General features: G+C 42.2%; 4 protein-coding genes across 4 annotated transcripts; all 4 read left to right on the top strand.

Annotated features, from left to right (window-relative positions):
• Positions 1-324: 324 nt before the first annotated feature.
• JR316_0008609 (uncharacterized protein) lies at positions 325-1,628 on the top strand (the record flags this gene model as incomplete). Its single annotated transcript, XM_047894322.1, has 6 exons — positions 325-418; positions 469-510; positions 649-806; positions 973-1,108; positions 1,207-1,346; positions 1,401-1,628. The coding sequence occupies 6 exons, from the start codon at positions 325-327 to the stop codon at positions 1,626-1,628; spliced, it is 798 nt and encodes a 265-aa protein (XP_047745781.1).
• Positions 1,629-2,878: 1,250 nt separating this feature from the next.
• Positions 2,879-3,430, top strand: JR316_0008608 (uncharacterized protein; the record flags this gene model as incomplete). Its single annotated transcript, XM_047894321.1, has 2 exons — positions 2,879-3,202; positions 3,257-3,430. 2 exons carry the CDS (start codon positions 2,879-2,881, stop codon positions 3,428-3,430), a joined length of 498 nt encoding a protein of 165 aa, XP_047745780.1.
• A 3,972-nt stretch (positions 3,431-7,402) lies between these two features.
• Positions 7,403-8,627, top strand: JR316_0008607 (uncharacterized protein; the record flags this gene model as incomplete). Its single annotated transcript, XM_047894320.1, has 6 exons — positions 7,403-7,496; positions 7,545-7,586; positions 7,638-7,855; positions 7,930-8,008; positions 8,072-8,424; positions 8,478-8,627. 6 exons carry the CDS (start codon positions 7,403-7,405, stop codon positions 8,625-8,627), a joined length of 936 nt encoding a protein of 311 aa, XP_047745779.1.
• Positions 8,628-12,495: 3,868 nt separating this feature from the next.
• On the top strand, positions 12,496-13,781 carry JR316_0008606 (uncharacterized protein; the record flags this gene model as incomplete). The annotated part of the gene is made up of 5 exons (XM_047894319.1): positions 12,496-12,589; positions 12,816-12,973; positions 13,029-13,107; positions 13,160-13,512; positions 13,572-13,781. 5 exons carry the CDS (start codon positions 12,496-12,498, stop codon positions 13,779-13,781), a joined length of 894 nt encoding a protein of 297 aa, XP_047745778.1.
• Between the last annotated feature and the right edge of the window lie 928 nt (positions 13,782-14,709).

The following is a 14,709-nucleotide window of genomic DNA, read 5'->3' as shown; positions in this document are numbered from 1 at the left end:
TGCCATCAGACGGTCGTATCAGACGAAGCATGGGCTGATGGACTGACCGGAATACAAGCCACCGGAAACACAGTAGGCTTTCCAAGAGATCCAAAACCATTGAACGCTAGTTTAGGACTAGGGCTACTTGAATGTCACCTCGCGACTTCCGACCATTGGTAAAGACCGAAGCACCGGCACGACATAATCTCCTACAACGTTTTGGATATGAGTACACTACACATCTAAGGTTTTTTATTGCGAAAGGGTGAGTTTCGACTTTGATATATATATGGTACTGTAAAAGCAGTCAACTAACTACACTTTTGAGACCCTTCAAGAATTATGGCCGCAATCAATGCATCGATCCCGGTGAACGCGATAAACTACACGGTCAGTGCAAATCTGAACTCGATGATGCTTTTCAGCTTTCTGATTGGTAAGCCTGCTCGTTTGATGGACATTCGTTGACGATTGATTTACTTCCAGGAATATACACAATGGTTTATGGAGGAACAATGTATCTATACAGTACGTATAAGCATGTATCATTGACAGGCATCAGGTTACAAACTTTTGTCTTAGCAACTAAGAAGCAGTTATCTTCAAGCACTAATCATTGCGTCGTTCTGGTGTCAATATCGTTTATATACTTGTTCTGCTTTATAGACTTCGCTGTCGAGTGGTACTGGCTAAGTTGGCCCCTTGTCCAGAATGGAGATACTCGAGCCACGACATTTCAGGCAACACTCGACATTCCAGTATGGGTGTATCTAATCGATAATGTTATGTTCGACCTTGTTCTTGTCGTCTCAGATGGACTGCTCGTCAGTACATGTATTACCTTACAACGAACACGACTAATTAGGCATAGTACAGATCTGGAGGTGTTATCATGTTTGGGGTCAATCCTGGAGGATAGTAGCAACTCCATGTTTACTTTTTTCTGCCGAAATTGGTGGGTTACTCTATCCCATCCATTTGTCATTGAAGATACCTGAAGTGAGAACAATTGTAGCGCTAGCTCTTACTGACATCGTTCTCGATGGCATTATCTCAGAGTACACTACTGAAACCAAAGCACTGTTAACCAACAACATTCAAACCGCAGGAGGGTTCTTATCCCTAGGTACCACTGTCGCTGCAACATCCTTGATTGCGTATAGAATATACACATCTGAGACAGCAGATAAAAGTTCAAAAAGCGCAAACGCCGCATTGTAATAGCAATTATCGAATCATCCTCCATCTATACACTGGGTCTCCTTGTATATGCCCTCACGCTATCAATTCCTGTATTTTCTGATGTTATGTCGCCTACGCTCGAGGTGGTGTACTACATTGCAACACTGCTATTCATTGTCGCGGTTCGTTTCATCACATTTACTCTTGGGGGGAGAGGTGCTGACAGACGTGATCAGGGAATGGCACCTACAGCTATGGTCGCTAGACTGGCACTTCCACCTCGAGAAGTCGCTGAATCATCTGATCTGATAACCCATATATCTGGGACTGATTCCATATCGGAAAGAGGGAATAGAGGAGAAGAATGTCTGCAGGTTGGTGATGGAGAGCAGATCGAGGCAATGTCACTCAATCAACATTTACACGGCCTTGAGATTCCAACAGACAACGAAGAACAACTCTAGAATGCGTTTATGTATTCCTTCTGTTCGCTTGACCACTAGTTCAATCAATACTGTCTGTGTCTTCTTTGCTTCTGCATTTGATCTTGGTGATAATCACAGCTGATGACCTTCGCCACTACTTTTGCCTACAATGTCGGGTTCCTTATCCACTGTAACATAGAAGGGCAATTCTTCTTCAATGTGAGCGGGTTGCGTCGTTTTGAAAGCAACATTAAAACAGAGGCCTTATTATATTAGACATATACCTAAGGAAGCTTTCACAGTCCGCTTTCTGCATTCGAGAATCTGGATACACCCTGCATGCAAGGTGTTTCAAGTTGAATAGGATGAAACCCATGATTCCCATAGTATCTTAAGAAAAGATGTCGTGTTGGGGCTATTCAGTGAGGCTATTTATACATTTTAATTATAGCACTCTTCCTTCTTCACAGCGGAATCCATCTCCCTGCGATGTTATTAGCAGAATTAGTACTTGTAATTTTATAACAGACTGATAAAAAGCAAGATGAATGATGTGCTAGCTTCAAATGTCTTCCCTAGAACTACCGCCTGCAAGTATCCAACGAAGCACCGTTGGTGCGAATTTTAATTCTTCAATGCTATCTAGCATCTTCTTAGGTATAATTCCCGTAGCGAAATTGGCAAATAAAGTCACTTACTTGAACGGATAGGTATATACACGTCTATCTACATTGGTACAATGTACATCCAATGTAAAGTTCCACCTTTTCCTCCATTCATAAGAAATACTGAAATCTCACCTCTAGTGACAAAAAGGACCTCAAATCATTGGACAAACTGGGTCCCTAATATTTTATTACCATCATCGCTTTACTTCCTTTGCCTATGTAATACACTTATCCTGTGGTATTTCCTTAATTGGGACATTATCACCCACGGAACTACCAGGAAATCAACATATTACTCAACAATCGCGGTCCCTCCGCTTGTAGAGGCTCTAAATACATTTTTTACTTACTTTGCCGTCGTTTTATCTGATGGATTACTTGTCAGTATCGGTTCGTTTTGTAAGAGCGTCCCTACTGAACATTGTCTAGATTTGGAGATGCTACTGGATTTGGAACCGATTATTTAGGATAATATCTGTTCCATTGGTGTTATGGGTATCTGAAATCTGTGAGCATAAAATTGCGTCAAATCAAACTCAACTGTTCCAATAATTAATATTGATATATAAAGCTCTTTTCATTGCTGCTACATCGCTGGCACCATTTGTTCAGAATTCTTCCATGGACCAAGCTTCTATCTCAACCAAAATTGACCGATTCAACATGATCGTCAACGCCTTGACATTCGGATCGTTAGCGACTACATTTCTGACAACATTCCTCATCGGATACAAGCTCTACCGTGTGACACAAGTAGAGCTGCAGGGCAGCAGGACGTTGTTGATGCGGATTATACGAATATTTGCAGACTCTTCAGCGCCTTATTCGATGATTTTGATTGTTTACTCTGTCATTCCGACTATACAAGGGTGTTGTCACGGCCAAGGGGACGAACGTATCATTCAGGCCTCGTTTTATGTCAGCTCAATACTCCCAATTGTTGCGGTAGGTGGTTCTATACACTTTACCAATGTGAGCAGCTTTATGAGTGCAAAATAGGGTCTGTTCCCCACAATATTGGTCGCACGATTGACGGTGTCAGATCCAAGCCAGCTCAAATCGCAAACGGCGAATCCTCAATTTACGGAATTAAGCGCCGGTTTCTCAGGCGTATCCACTGAAATTGGTCGGTGGAGACTTTCAGTTGACTCTAGGAATATAGATTCCATATAGGTGTATTATTTCTGGTATATAATTCATTCTGATAGTTGGTAACGCCATCTTCCAACGGCTTTGATCCAGTTCATATTTGTCTGACGCCCTCGTGGGAAAGTGTTCCATCACTTAACTGCTTACTGGTGATGCGATTCCACATCATATCTATCTTTTCACCATGGTGACAACGATGCGACTACGATACACATCATTTCTAACAGCGTTTTAGTACGTTATAAGAGAAGAGCTCTGCAAACTGGGTGGTATTTACTTGTCAAAATGAACGTTACCATACATCCAGACTCACAAATCGCTGTCATCTCCGCTGACATAAATTCTACTATGACACGATTTTCCGTTGAAAAAGCGAACATTTAGAAGTAGCATTGTACTGACTAGATTCCGGCCTTTCATTATACTGCAGTACTTACTTTTTGAATGTGTGAACATCCAGGTACCTGGTATTTAGTTAAATTTAGCACAGACCGTGGTAAATCTAAACTTGTGTCGTGGTCAGGTCGTGGTCAGGTCGTGGTTTTGATAAAAACCTACGGCTTACAGGTAGGTAATGATATAGGGAGGGTCCCTCTGAATGTTTGCATACCTACGGCAGCCGTTTCAGTAGATAATTAAGCTTTTATTTATTCCAAAAAATCTGCCATTCTTCTGACTTTCTATCGGCCTATGCACGGCAAAGCATAATGCTGGGAAATCCATCCTGCCGTGGATGTTTCCGGTACAATTACATTTTCCATTATGAAGCCAAAGAAGACGAGACAGATTGGAAATGAGAAAATATCAGGGAATCTGGGAAATAATCATGAGGGTTGTATAAAAGATAATTGGCCTTGGTTTATGTTGATGTCAGCCCTATGGTACTGTATTGCTATTACGAAAACTATTCCATACGTTAGTACAGACCAAGGCCCCAGTAGTAAGTACGACCACACCAAAGTGTGTTGTTCGACTCAGGGTGTATGCACTAAGAACTAAGTAGCACATTACGAAACCTAACACTAATGTACGTACTAAGGTTCTGGACTTGCTATTTTGGTACTGACCAAACCCAGATGACAGCCACTTCGCATTTTCAACGGAAAATCGTGTCATATTCTACAATGCTTTCAGGATTTCTATTAGGTGATCTTTCATATGTTCAAATGGTAGAACTTCCCACAAACGTCAAACAGGTGCATATACGGTGGTGTTTTCAGTGGCTGTTTACCTGTATTGTACGCTTTCTCTTTCCCACAAGTTTTGAAAGCAAAACAGGATGACAATTCTTCAGTAACAAGTAAACCCACAAAGGCTAGTCGTCGATATATCATACCAACGGTATCCTTGTTATACCTACTCTGTTTGTGCTCGGTCGCGACAGTGTGGTACCTGGCTAATTCCTCCACTGTATACCAAGGACAAAACAGAGTATCATTGTTTTTTTCCTTGATCAGACCCACCAAAAGAACCAGTCTTTTTTTACAATTTGTGAATGATTTACTGATAATTGTAGCTGATGGACTGCTGGTTGGTGCATATACTTTTGTTGTAATTTTATGGTTAACGTGCATTTAACAGGTGTGGAGGTGCTATCATATATGGGGCCAAAGGATTAGCATAATTTGTATGCCCTTGGTGTTTATTGGAGCAGAAATTGGTACTATGTTTCGCACTCTCTGCACCACATCCCTAATGAACTCAATTCAACAGTCCTTGTAATCACCGAAACTGCGCTGGCTTCAAGAACAGTAACCAAAGAAGCCTCGATAAATAATGTCAATGGCGCCTTTACATTTACATCACTCAGTGCCACAACTTTGACAACATTTCTCATCGGCTACAAGATACATTGCATCACGCGAAAAGTTGATACTTTCTCGGGAAGAGTTTATAAACGCATAATTCTTCTATTTATTGAGTCGTCTTCAGCTTACTCATCTCTTATCCTATTTAATGGATTTACATCCGTCGTACCCGCATTTAATGACTTAAATTCAACTGGGTATCTCCAAGTAACATATTACTTTGCCAGAATTCTTCCAATCGTTGCAGTGAGTATTGACCTATCTGCATGAATTGCTCTGACCAAAATCAATTAGGGGGCATCCCCGACAATTTTAGTGGCATTTCTTGCTATTGCAAACCCCAGTAAGATGAAGTCAGGGGTAGACGATTCATGACCATGGTTAATTACCGCTAATATACGCACCCACTCAATATTATCATTGGTCCATCCGCCCTATGTGAACGCCCCAATTGACAGTTTAGATACTAGCAACAAAGCCTACAAGTGGACGGAACTATTGTTTAATGTTCGCACATGTAGACTACTGTACAATTTTTATGAATATTTTCTGTGACCTATCGAAATATGGCCAGTGCACACTAATTCCTAGAAATGCTCTGCCCCGGACTCGATCCCCTTGTCATTGATCATCAGATGTTATTTTAAAGTCCGAATGGCAAGTATTTGGCTGTGCACATGATGCCAAACATAGCTATTGGAACGATCCGGCACAAGAGCCTGTGGGAGCATTGACTCGAACTCAACTCGAACCTGTTTGACAGCTCTGTGTGTTTTCTGTTCCTCTTATCTAAATCCATTTCGCTGATTAATCCTCAGATGTAACATACGTGCGATGCAGTACAATATTGGGTTGCCTGAACGGTATGGATTGGAATGCAATACGGCGTCGCGAGTCAGGAGGTGTAGATGAAACCTACGGGAGGATTGTGGGTCAGGTACGCATAGTCTTCATTTATTGGAACCTTCATGAGAACAAAGTCGTCCACTTCACAGCTTCTAGGATACATGCCTTCTTCTAGTACGTAACATCACCCCAGTCAGCGACCTTTGGCTCTGAATATTGGGCCCTGACATAAAGTCAATCGCGCATCGTGCTGGTGTCCATAATCTTTCGTCCTGGTGATTGCTACGGTTTACCAGGATTTCTGTTTTCTGTTACGGGCCTCATCCCGCGTTGCGGTACACTACAGGGCGTGATTTAAAGATGTTTTTTTGCGTCTTCTTGTTGGTGACTCTTGTATCTTTGTTCGATGCCGAACTTCGTCGCGGCGTGACATTTTGTCGTATTATAGCGACTACATTTCAAAGAGTTCAGTGGTCAAATCATCTCCATCTCCACGCTGAACATCTATACATGGCGTAATCATCCTTGGATACGAATCGGCTTTCCTGATGATTTCATCGACAGGGAGCACTACCCACAATCTTCAACATATTCATCCACCGCATTCAGATTCTGCCTGTCGCAACATGCTCTCCCTGAAGCTCCATATTTGGCGTTTCAAATACAATTTTCCATCAAAGATGCTGTGCCAACGCAAACCACAGATAAGATGTATCACATCGTTTGATGGCGGGTGGTTGGACATGAGCGGTGCCTATTCACCTCGATATTCCAGCAATGATAAGCAGACTCCTTGGGCGCCTAGATTGTCAGCAAAGCACGTAGCATTGCAATCACATTACGGGATACTGTCTGCCTCAAACTGTTCTCCATCCCACGATTATCAGAGCCCTGGTTACTGGTTTTTAACACGTGTAGGATCAGTATGCGTTGTAGAGTAGTAGAAAATTTTGTTCGAATGTTTGAACGAAGTGTGGAGATCTGTTTTCAGTGTATATAACGCAACTTAGGATATAACTACACATATGAAGCCACTGTATATTGAGATTATCGGGCAGACTGATGTACAAGCGGCAACTTAGTTTATGCTACCCATATCACCTCTCTGGAACGTAATAATATACTGGCTTTGTGGTTTGTTAAGAATGGACAGCTGTATTCCTGATCGCATGCGAGGAGAGGTCTCAGTTTGTCGTAGAAACAGTTATGCGAGGCATTTTCTTGATTGTTGGGTACCAGTTTGTACATAATGCGAACTTGTGCCTTGCGCAGCCACTGTTCAGAGTCAGATATTTAATTCGAGTCGTTGTACACTTACATTCTCATACTGAACATTTCCACCATGTCTAGCTCTGACAGTTTCCCTTCATCTACTGTTGAAGGATATACACTAAGCGCGAGCCTGAACGCCTCAATGCTGGTTAATTTATTGCTGGGTGTGTGTTATTAACCCACAGATTTGCTGTATATTGATTCAGACATAGGGGTGTACACGGTTGTATATGGCGGAACGTTGTACCTTTACTGTGAGAAACTGGCGCGCATTTATGCTTTTCCCTTCCTAATTTCAACTGCAGGGTCCAGGAAATCCTCGAACAAAAGTCGCCGCGTCGTTATTGCAATGATATCGACATTGTACCTACTTACTTTGGCCGACACAATTTTGGAGTGGTACTTCCTAGATTGGTCGTTCATCACCTATGGGATCACCAGAGATACCATCTTTTGGTCTTCTCTACAAGGACCTGTGTGGTATCAAGCAGTGGATAATTTCCTGTTCAGTTCTTTGCTCATTGTGGCCGATGGACTTCTGGCATGATCCTCTTGACGATTTGAAATAGTTATGATATGCTCATCAACATTCCGCAGATTTGGCGATGCTACCACGTCTGGGGTGACTCTCGTAAGGTTATAGCGATTCCTGTGTTTTTGTTGATTGCAGAAATTGGTATGTTTCGTCTCTACCACGTGTATAAATGGATATTACATTGTAATTTATTATAATATGCAGCCCTAACCATAACAACAACCGTACTGGACGCGATGTTACCTTCACTGACCAGTGAATCCAATACGTACATGTTCAATAACATTGCTACAACACTGGCTTTCGTGTCACTTGGGACTACGGTATGCGCAACCTCACTCATCGGGTACAAAATCCACAGCGCCTCCAAAAACAACATCCTCGGTTCGAGAGCAGCTTATAAGCGCATTGTTGTAACAATTGTAGAATCGTCCTCCTTCTACTCACTTGTCCTCCTGGTTTATGCCATGACTGGGGTAATTCCCCAGTTGCAAAACTTCCAGTTGCCGTCGATTCAGGCAACGTACTACGTTGGTGCAGTTTTGTCAATTTCCGCGGTATGTAGCCCACTTCAGGGTTGAGAAAAGGCAATGTTGATGAGTTCCTGTAGGGACTGGCACCAACCGTTATGGTTGCGAGGCTTGCACTTACTGGTGGAAGTACTACGGCTTCGTCGGGAACCATCGGCAATATTTCCGGTCTGCAATTCACCTCTAAAACTGGGGATCGTGGGGATGAAGAAAGTTCTAGTAGTGGCTAGCCACTCTGGTGCTCTTACATGTCACCGCGTCGGAAATAACAAAGAGGGACTATCTAAACATTTTTGCATTAAGCTATGTGATTACTATAGCAAAATGTAACTTGGGATAAAGATTTCGAGGTTTTCCACAGGATTATCACCAAATAATCAGCGCAGAGGGCTACCGCACTAGAGATCCTCGGACGTATTTAATTTTAGCCCAAGGTTGGCGATCCTTGCTCTATATTTGTTGACACGCTTGTTTTTATCCACTAAACAAGTTCCCAACATCATATCACAGTCGTATTGCCCGTCTCACATGGTCACGATGTCCCTAAAGTTGTTTCTAAAGACTCCATGGCGTATACGTTGCACAATGCTGAGTTGTACAGACCGGCTGCCATGGTGTTATTCATTTCAAGTTGACATAGTTCGTATAAGCACAGACCCCCTGGCCGAGTGCGACGACACTGGTATAGCTGAACATGGTGACGTTCTTCGTGTTGGAATTGTGTATTTGACGTATGCTGAGTCATGCAATTACTGTGGGGGTAGCAGCCTGGATAGACTCAGGACTCAGTTCATTCCTTGGACCTGTACAATGGCATCGATTATACTCGGATGGTTGTAGCTGACTGTAAATAGTACCCTTATACAGCTTATTGGCATATCTGGGGTACCTTCTCATACATACAGAAGTGTCACACATGACTTTTCGTGGTGTTTAAAATAAGATAACTGGTCCATGAACAAGCAGGGTCTACCATATATCTTAACAGTCCAATATATTTTCTTATATAAAGGGCCTACTTCACCAGAGCATCTTTTGTAATACCTCATAACCTCTATTAGGATGCCTACATCCAGTACCCAGTCTTCAGCCACTGTTGAGGATGGTAGAATCAGTGCGAACCTCAATTCAGTCATTTTATTCTTCATTCTGATGGGTCTGCTCTCTGTTTTGATCTACGATGTTGTTGATATGCTAACTTTAACTCAGGAATATACACGATGGTGTACGGTGGAACCATGTACCTTTACAGTAACCTGGATTTCTCCTACTCGTTGGTATGCTACATGCTAAGAGTTCCACAGTGTCCAAAATGTCTTTGAAGTCAACGGGCCACATTGTCATATCGGCAATTTCTGTGCTTTACTTCCTATGCTTTTTAGACTGCCTACTTCAATGGTACTTTCTCAATTTTCTCATAGTGTCAAATGGAGACACCAGAGAAAGTATTTTTAACTGGATTATTGTTGGAGGAAAGAGATGGATGTGGGTTCTCAACAATTTTCTGTTTTATTGCTTATTTGTGGTATCGGACGTGCTCTTGGTACGCTGCAAGGGAACTTCATGCTTTATCTCCAGATTTACTGAAAACCACCTCAGATTTGGAGATGTTATCACGTATGGGGTAAATCATGGAGGATTATTGTTGTCCCATCTTTTCTACTGGTAGTTGAATGTGGTGTGTAATCGAGTCCATCATCGACATATATTTTCTCTGATTGAATGGTAATCTAGGTCTCTCGTTCGCTATCACGCTTTTAGACGGAATCAACAGCTCAATGAGCAGTGACGCAAAATTCCGACTTTGCCATAGCATCACGAGCGCGTTGCTCTTTGCATCGCTGGCAACAACCGTCAGCACGACGTTCGCGATCGGATACCGAATCCACCACTATGTCAAGGAAATGGGTCATAGATTCACGTCGGAGAGAAAGCTGAATAATATTATAGTGATGCTACTCGAGTCTGCAGCCCTCTATTCTATTCTGCTCATCGTCTACGCTGTCATGGCCGTCGTTCCGTCATTCAACACAGCTGGGTCCCCTGTACTCCAGGCAAGCTACTATGTCAGGGCAATTCTCACTGTATGTTCGGTGGGTACTTAATACCTTCAAGGGTTGTCCCATGTGTGTATGGTCCTAAGACATGTATAGGGCATGGCGCCGACAATACTGGTTGCCAGACTAGCTTTGACCGCATCCAGTAGGCCAGCCACTGTGGCGGCCGCAATTTCCCACATTTCTGGACTACAATTTGATGGGCCAACGCGGTGGTGCAGTTGGGGTACACGTAGCGATAACCTCTGCAATGCAAGACCCATCATTTCGCCAGTCAGTATTGAGAATGAAGAACAACTGAACTCAACAGGCGAATTTTGGAGAGCGAAGAGTATTGACGATGTACCCTCTAAAATAAGTCATGTTTGATATTTGAGTATGCGTCAGGTTTCTTCCATATTGTGTAATTTTGTACGATTAGTTCCAAGTCGGACTTTGTAGAATAGCAGGTTAAAATTCTTTCTTTGTATTACAAACCGTTTCATCATTGCGATCTAAAACAAAGAAAGTGAAGGATGATGCATAACTTCATGTAGAAAGCAGCACACGCTCTCCTTGAGACTTCACCTATCATATCATAGAACCTGTCTATCTCACTATCTCACTATCTCACTATATCCCGCTTCGCTTATCTTTCCTCCTTAAGAGAGTAGGATAATGGAAATGACGAGCTGCATTTCATAACCATGACCTCTATGATACTGATAGGATAAATTACAAGCTATCCTCGGACCTTTGAAGCGAAACAAAAGCAAATTTTCAGCCTTGCAAACCAGGCAGCACCAGGCCTTCTGTGAGCCTTCCCCAATCTTTCTGAACCAGGAACAAGAAACGGCTCATCAACGTGTTGAACAATTTAACTCCACAAAACTCCGGTTTTCACTCCAATTTTTTGGTCTCCCTGCTCCTCCAGAATATCGAGGTCGTTTCAAGGTGCGAAATGGCCCCAAAATCGATTCCTTTACTATAAATACTGCCTGGTATGATCACATGTTACGAGTCCTCCCTTGGAGGAATCGTTTTTATATCGAACTCGACGTATATCCGAAAAATCGTGAAACGCTTAATGAGCCGGCGATCAATCGGCAGGGTTTGATCGGCGATTGAATGAGCGATTTTGGCCGTTCACATGCACAAGAATCGCTGTTTTGATGGGCCGGCGATCGATCAGCTCAACGTCGGTGTTTAAATTTCAGTTGCTGTCAAAAAGCCTGTCAATCCAGGCTTTTGGCAGGGAATGAAACGCTTTTTGAGCCGGCAATGGCTCGGCAAGGAAGTCGGAACTTCAAATATCTTGCCATTCGACATTGATCAAAAGCTGTTTGAATTTTCAAAGGTTTCTTGTTGCTCCAGCATTGTATGGCCTACTTAGTTACCTACAGCAACTAAATAGTTATTTATGACTATATCATTAAAGGCCTACTTATTTATGTAGACCTAAGAAATTCACCAGTTGTTCATTACCCTTGCATTCATGGCTTACTTACCTATATAGCTTATCTACAATAGGACAACTTAAACATTAGTGATTTCATTCATTTCAGTCCAGTCTTTGTCTTCAAGTTAGATGGAGCTATTACAATCATATAATATACTGGATGATGCCCCTCCTAAACGACATGTCTTATAAATTCCAAAGGAATTGATCACAAGGACTCATATCTGCCGTGCGTAGCAACGGCCCACCTTACAAGTCTGTTTTTGGACGACACAATGATGGCAACAACAGGTATGCATAGGGAGATTGCGTATCAGTCTACTTTGGCATATTGACGAGTGGAGTATCATGAATGATACAAAGTCTTACAAAAGACATCATTTTTTCACCAGGAACTCGCCATAAGTAGATACACCCTCCCAAGAAAACTGAGAGATTGACTATGGGCCTGCCAGTAAGCACTGAGCGGTCAGTCAAACCTTACATCAAAGAAGATATTTTATGCACATTTACCGTGTTCTGGGTTTACCTGTACAGCTATAAAAGAGTGATTATACATTATTTGCCCTGTAAACACTGTACTGATTCTTCCATCCCTCCAAAATGACCACTCCAAATCTCTCGGTGCCAGTAAATGTCGAGAACTATGCAATTAGTTCCAATCTCAACAGCTCTATGACGTTCAATTTGCTAATGGGTAAGGCCTTAACAGAACTATACTGACCTCAATATATTGATTAACGTTTATTAGGCATATATACAGTGGTATACTGTGGAACGATGTATATCTACTGTGCATTTTCTCCTTTCATTTTTGGTGTTACTATTTCTGATTCTGCTAACAGTGTCAAGAAAAACATCGAATTCAAGCCGCAACATTGTGGTCTTTTCCATTTCCCTATTATATTTGATTTGTCTTTTAGACTTTTCACTTCAATGGTACTATCTCAACTGGTCGATCGTCGTCAACGGATCCACTCGAAATTCAATTTTTGTGGCATCTCTGTCGTCTCCGACTTGGCTCCACATATTCAATGAATTTTTATTCAACCTCCTGTTTGTTGTATCTGATGCACTACTTGTTAGTTAATCACTGTGTGATAATAGATTGAATGTGTCTGATTTGCTTTTGCTAGATTTGGAGGTGTTATCACGTATGGGGTCAGTCGATCAAGATGATTTCCATTTCTCTGATTTTTCTGACTGCAGAGCTTGGTATGTCACTCTGATGGAGTTTAACAAATGACACTCATCGTTCTTCAATCAGCTCTATCACTTACAAGCACAATATTTGACGGTACTTCTCCCATTTTAGCCACCAAGGCTAGGGAAACTCTATCCAACAACATCTCTACAGCTCTAGCATTTGTGTCCCTGGGCACCACATTCTCTGCGACATTTCTCATTGGATACAGAGTTCATATTCTATCAAACTCGCACGTCCTATCCTTCAAGTCATTCTACAATCGCATAGTGTTGATTGTCATCGAGTCTGCAGCACTGTATTCACTGGTGTTCCTCTTCTGGGGGATTATTCTGGTCATACCAATATTCCACAATTTAGAATCTCCATTGGTTGAGGTTGTCCCATATGTGGAAATAGTGTTGACTGTAGGTGCTGTAAGTATCTTCCACAGTCCGTTGTACTTGATATTTGGTAATTCTGATGTATGTTTTAGGGTTTGGCTCCAACTGTAATGGTGGCCCGACTAGCATTGGAGGAGCCCGAAACCTCACATAACTGCAGTACGACTGTACCACCAATATCAAATCTGTACTTCAATCATCAGTATGGCAGTGCAGGTTCTAGCCAGGACGTTATTGCATCTGCTGTGTTAGCCATAGAAAAATCAGTAACGACAAAGGATGTCCACCATGGGATTGTATGACGGCTCCCTGTCCGAGTAGTAGTAGTGTAGCACGGGATTATTTTTGCTCGTTCACTGATAGCACTTAGCTTGATCTCTTGATGAATGTGTTCCTCCAAATAGACTTCGTAATTTATCTATGATTGCCAAATGTCATATTGCCAAATGCCATGTATGCTCCCCTATCGAATGATACTTATTTTTTAATTATTGGATTGATATGTCGAAGGCATCTAGAAAACGTTTGAATCAACTTAAACCCATGCCTCGATGTGTACTCATGAGGTTCAAAGGCTTTTAATCACGTGCAAACCTGCCCTAAACGTTGCTACCCCAACGATGCGCGCCTGCATAAAGTTGTTTGTTCTCTTGCAGCTCTATCTTTTCTATGTATCGAAGAGATGATCCAGTCAAAGCACTGTTTTCTCAATTAATCTTTGCTTACAGAATCATTTATCTTCTGAAAGCTTCATTATACTTGAACGAATATTCATAGAATTTTTGCAAATCGAGCCTTGCATCACTCAAACATTCAAATTCAGCGATGCACTAGCATTCTTTGACCTCTCCGAAGAGCAGCTCTGTGGACAATCCTATCCGCTCCATCTATCCACCTATGAACCCTCCTTGTGTGACCTTACGGTCAATACCTTGTTGGTTGTCTGCGTCTGAACTATATCCCTATTAAATTCCTCATATATCCCGTATAAAATGTTATGGAGACTTTCTAATAATGAATTAATGCCCAATCAAAAAGATGCATGCAGCCGCGCATTTTTGCATGAGCCTTCCAGCGCATCCCGTACAGCCAGCCAGCATCCCACTCGGGGAGCAAGCGTAGATCCCGGATGACGGAGAGCAGGCACCACCTTCATGCTCATTTACGAGTGGGTTGAGTTGCTCGTTTAGAGGAGCACATTGCGTCTTGAATGACAAACATCTACTGCTG

The sequence above is a fragment of the Psilocybe cubensis genome, chromosome 8 (genome assembly GCF_017499595.1).
Source record: "Psilocybe cubensis strain MGC-MH-2018 chromosome 8, whole genome shotgun sequence".
In the NCBI taxonomy this organism is placed as follows: domain Eukaryota; kingdom Fungi; phylum Basidiomycota; class Agaricomycetes; order Agaricales; family Agrocybaceae; genus Psilocybe; species Psilocybe cubensis.
This window is presented reverse-complemented; position numbering and strand designations above follow the sequence as displayed.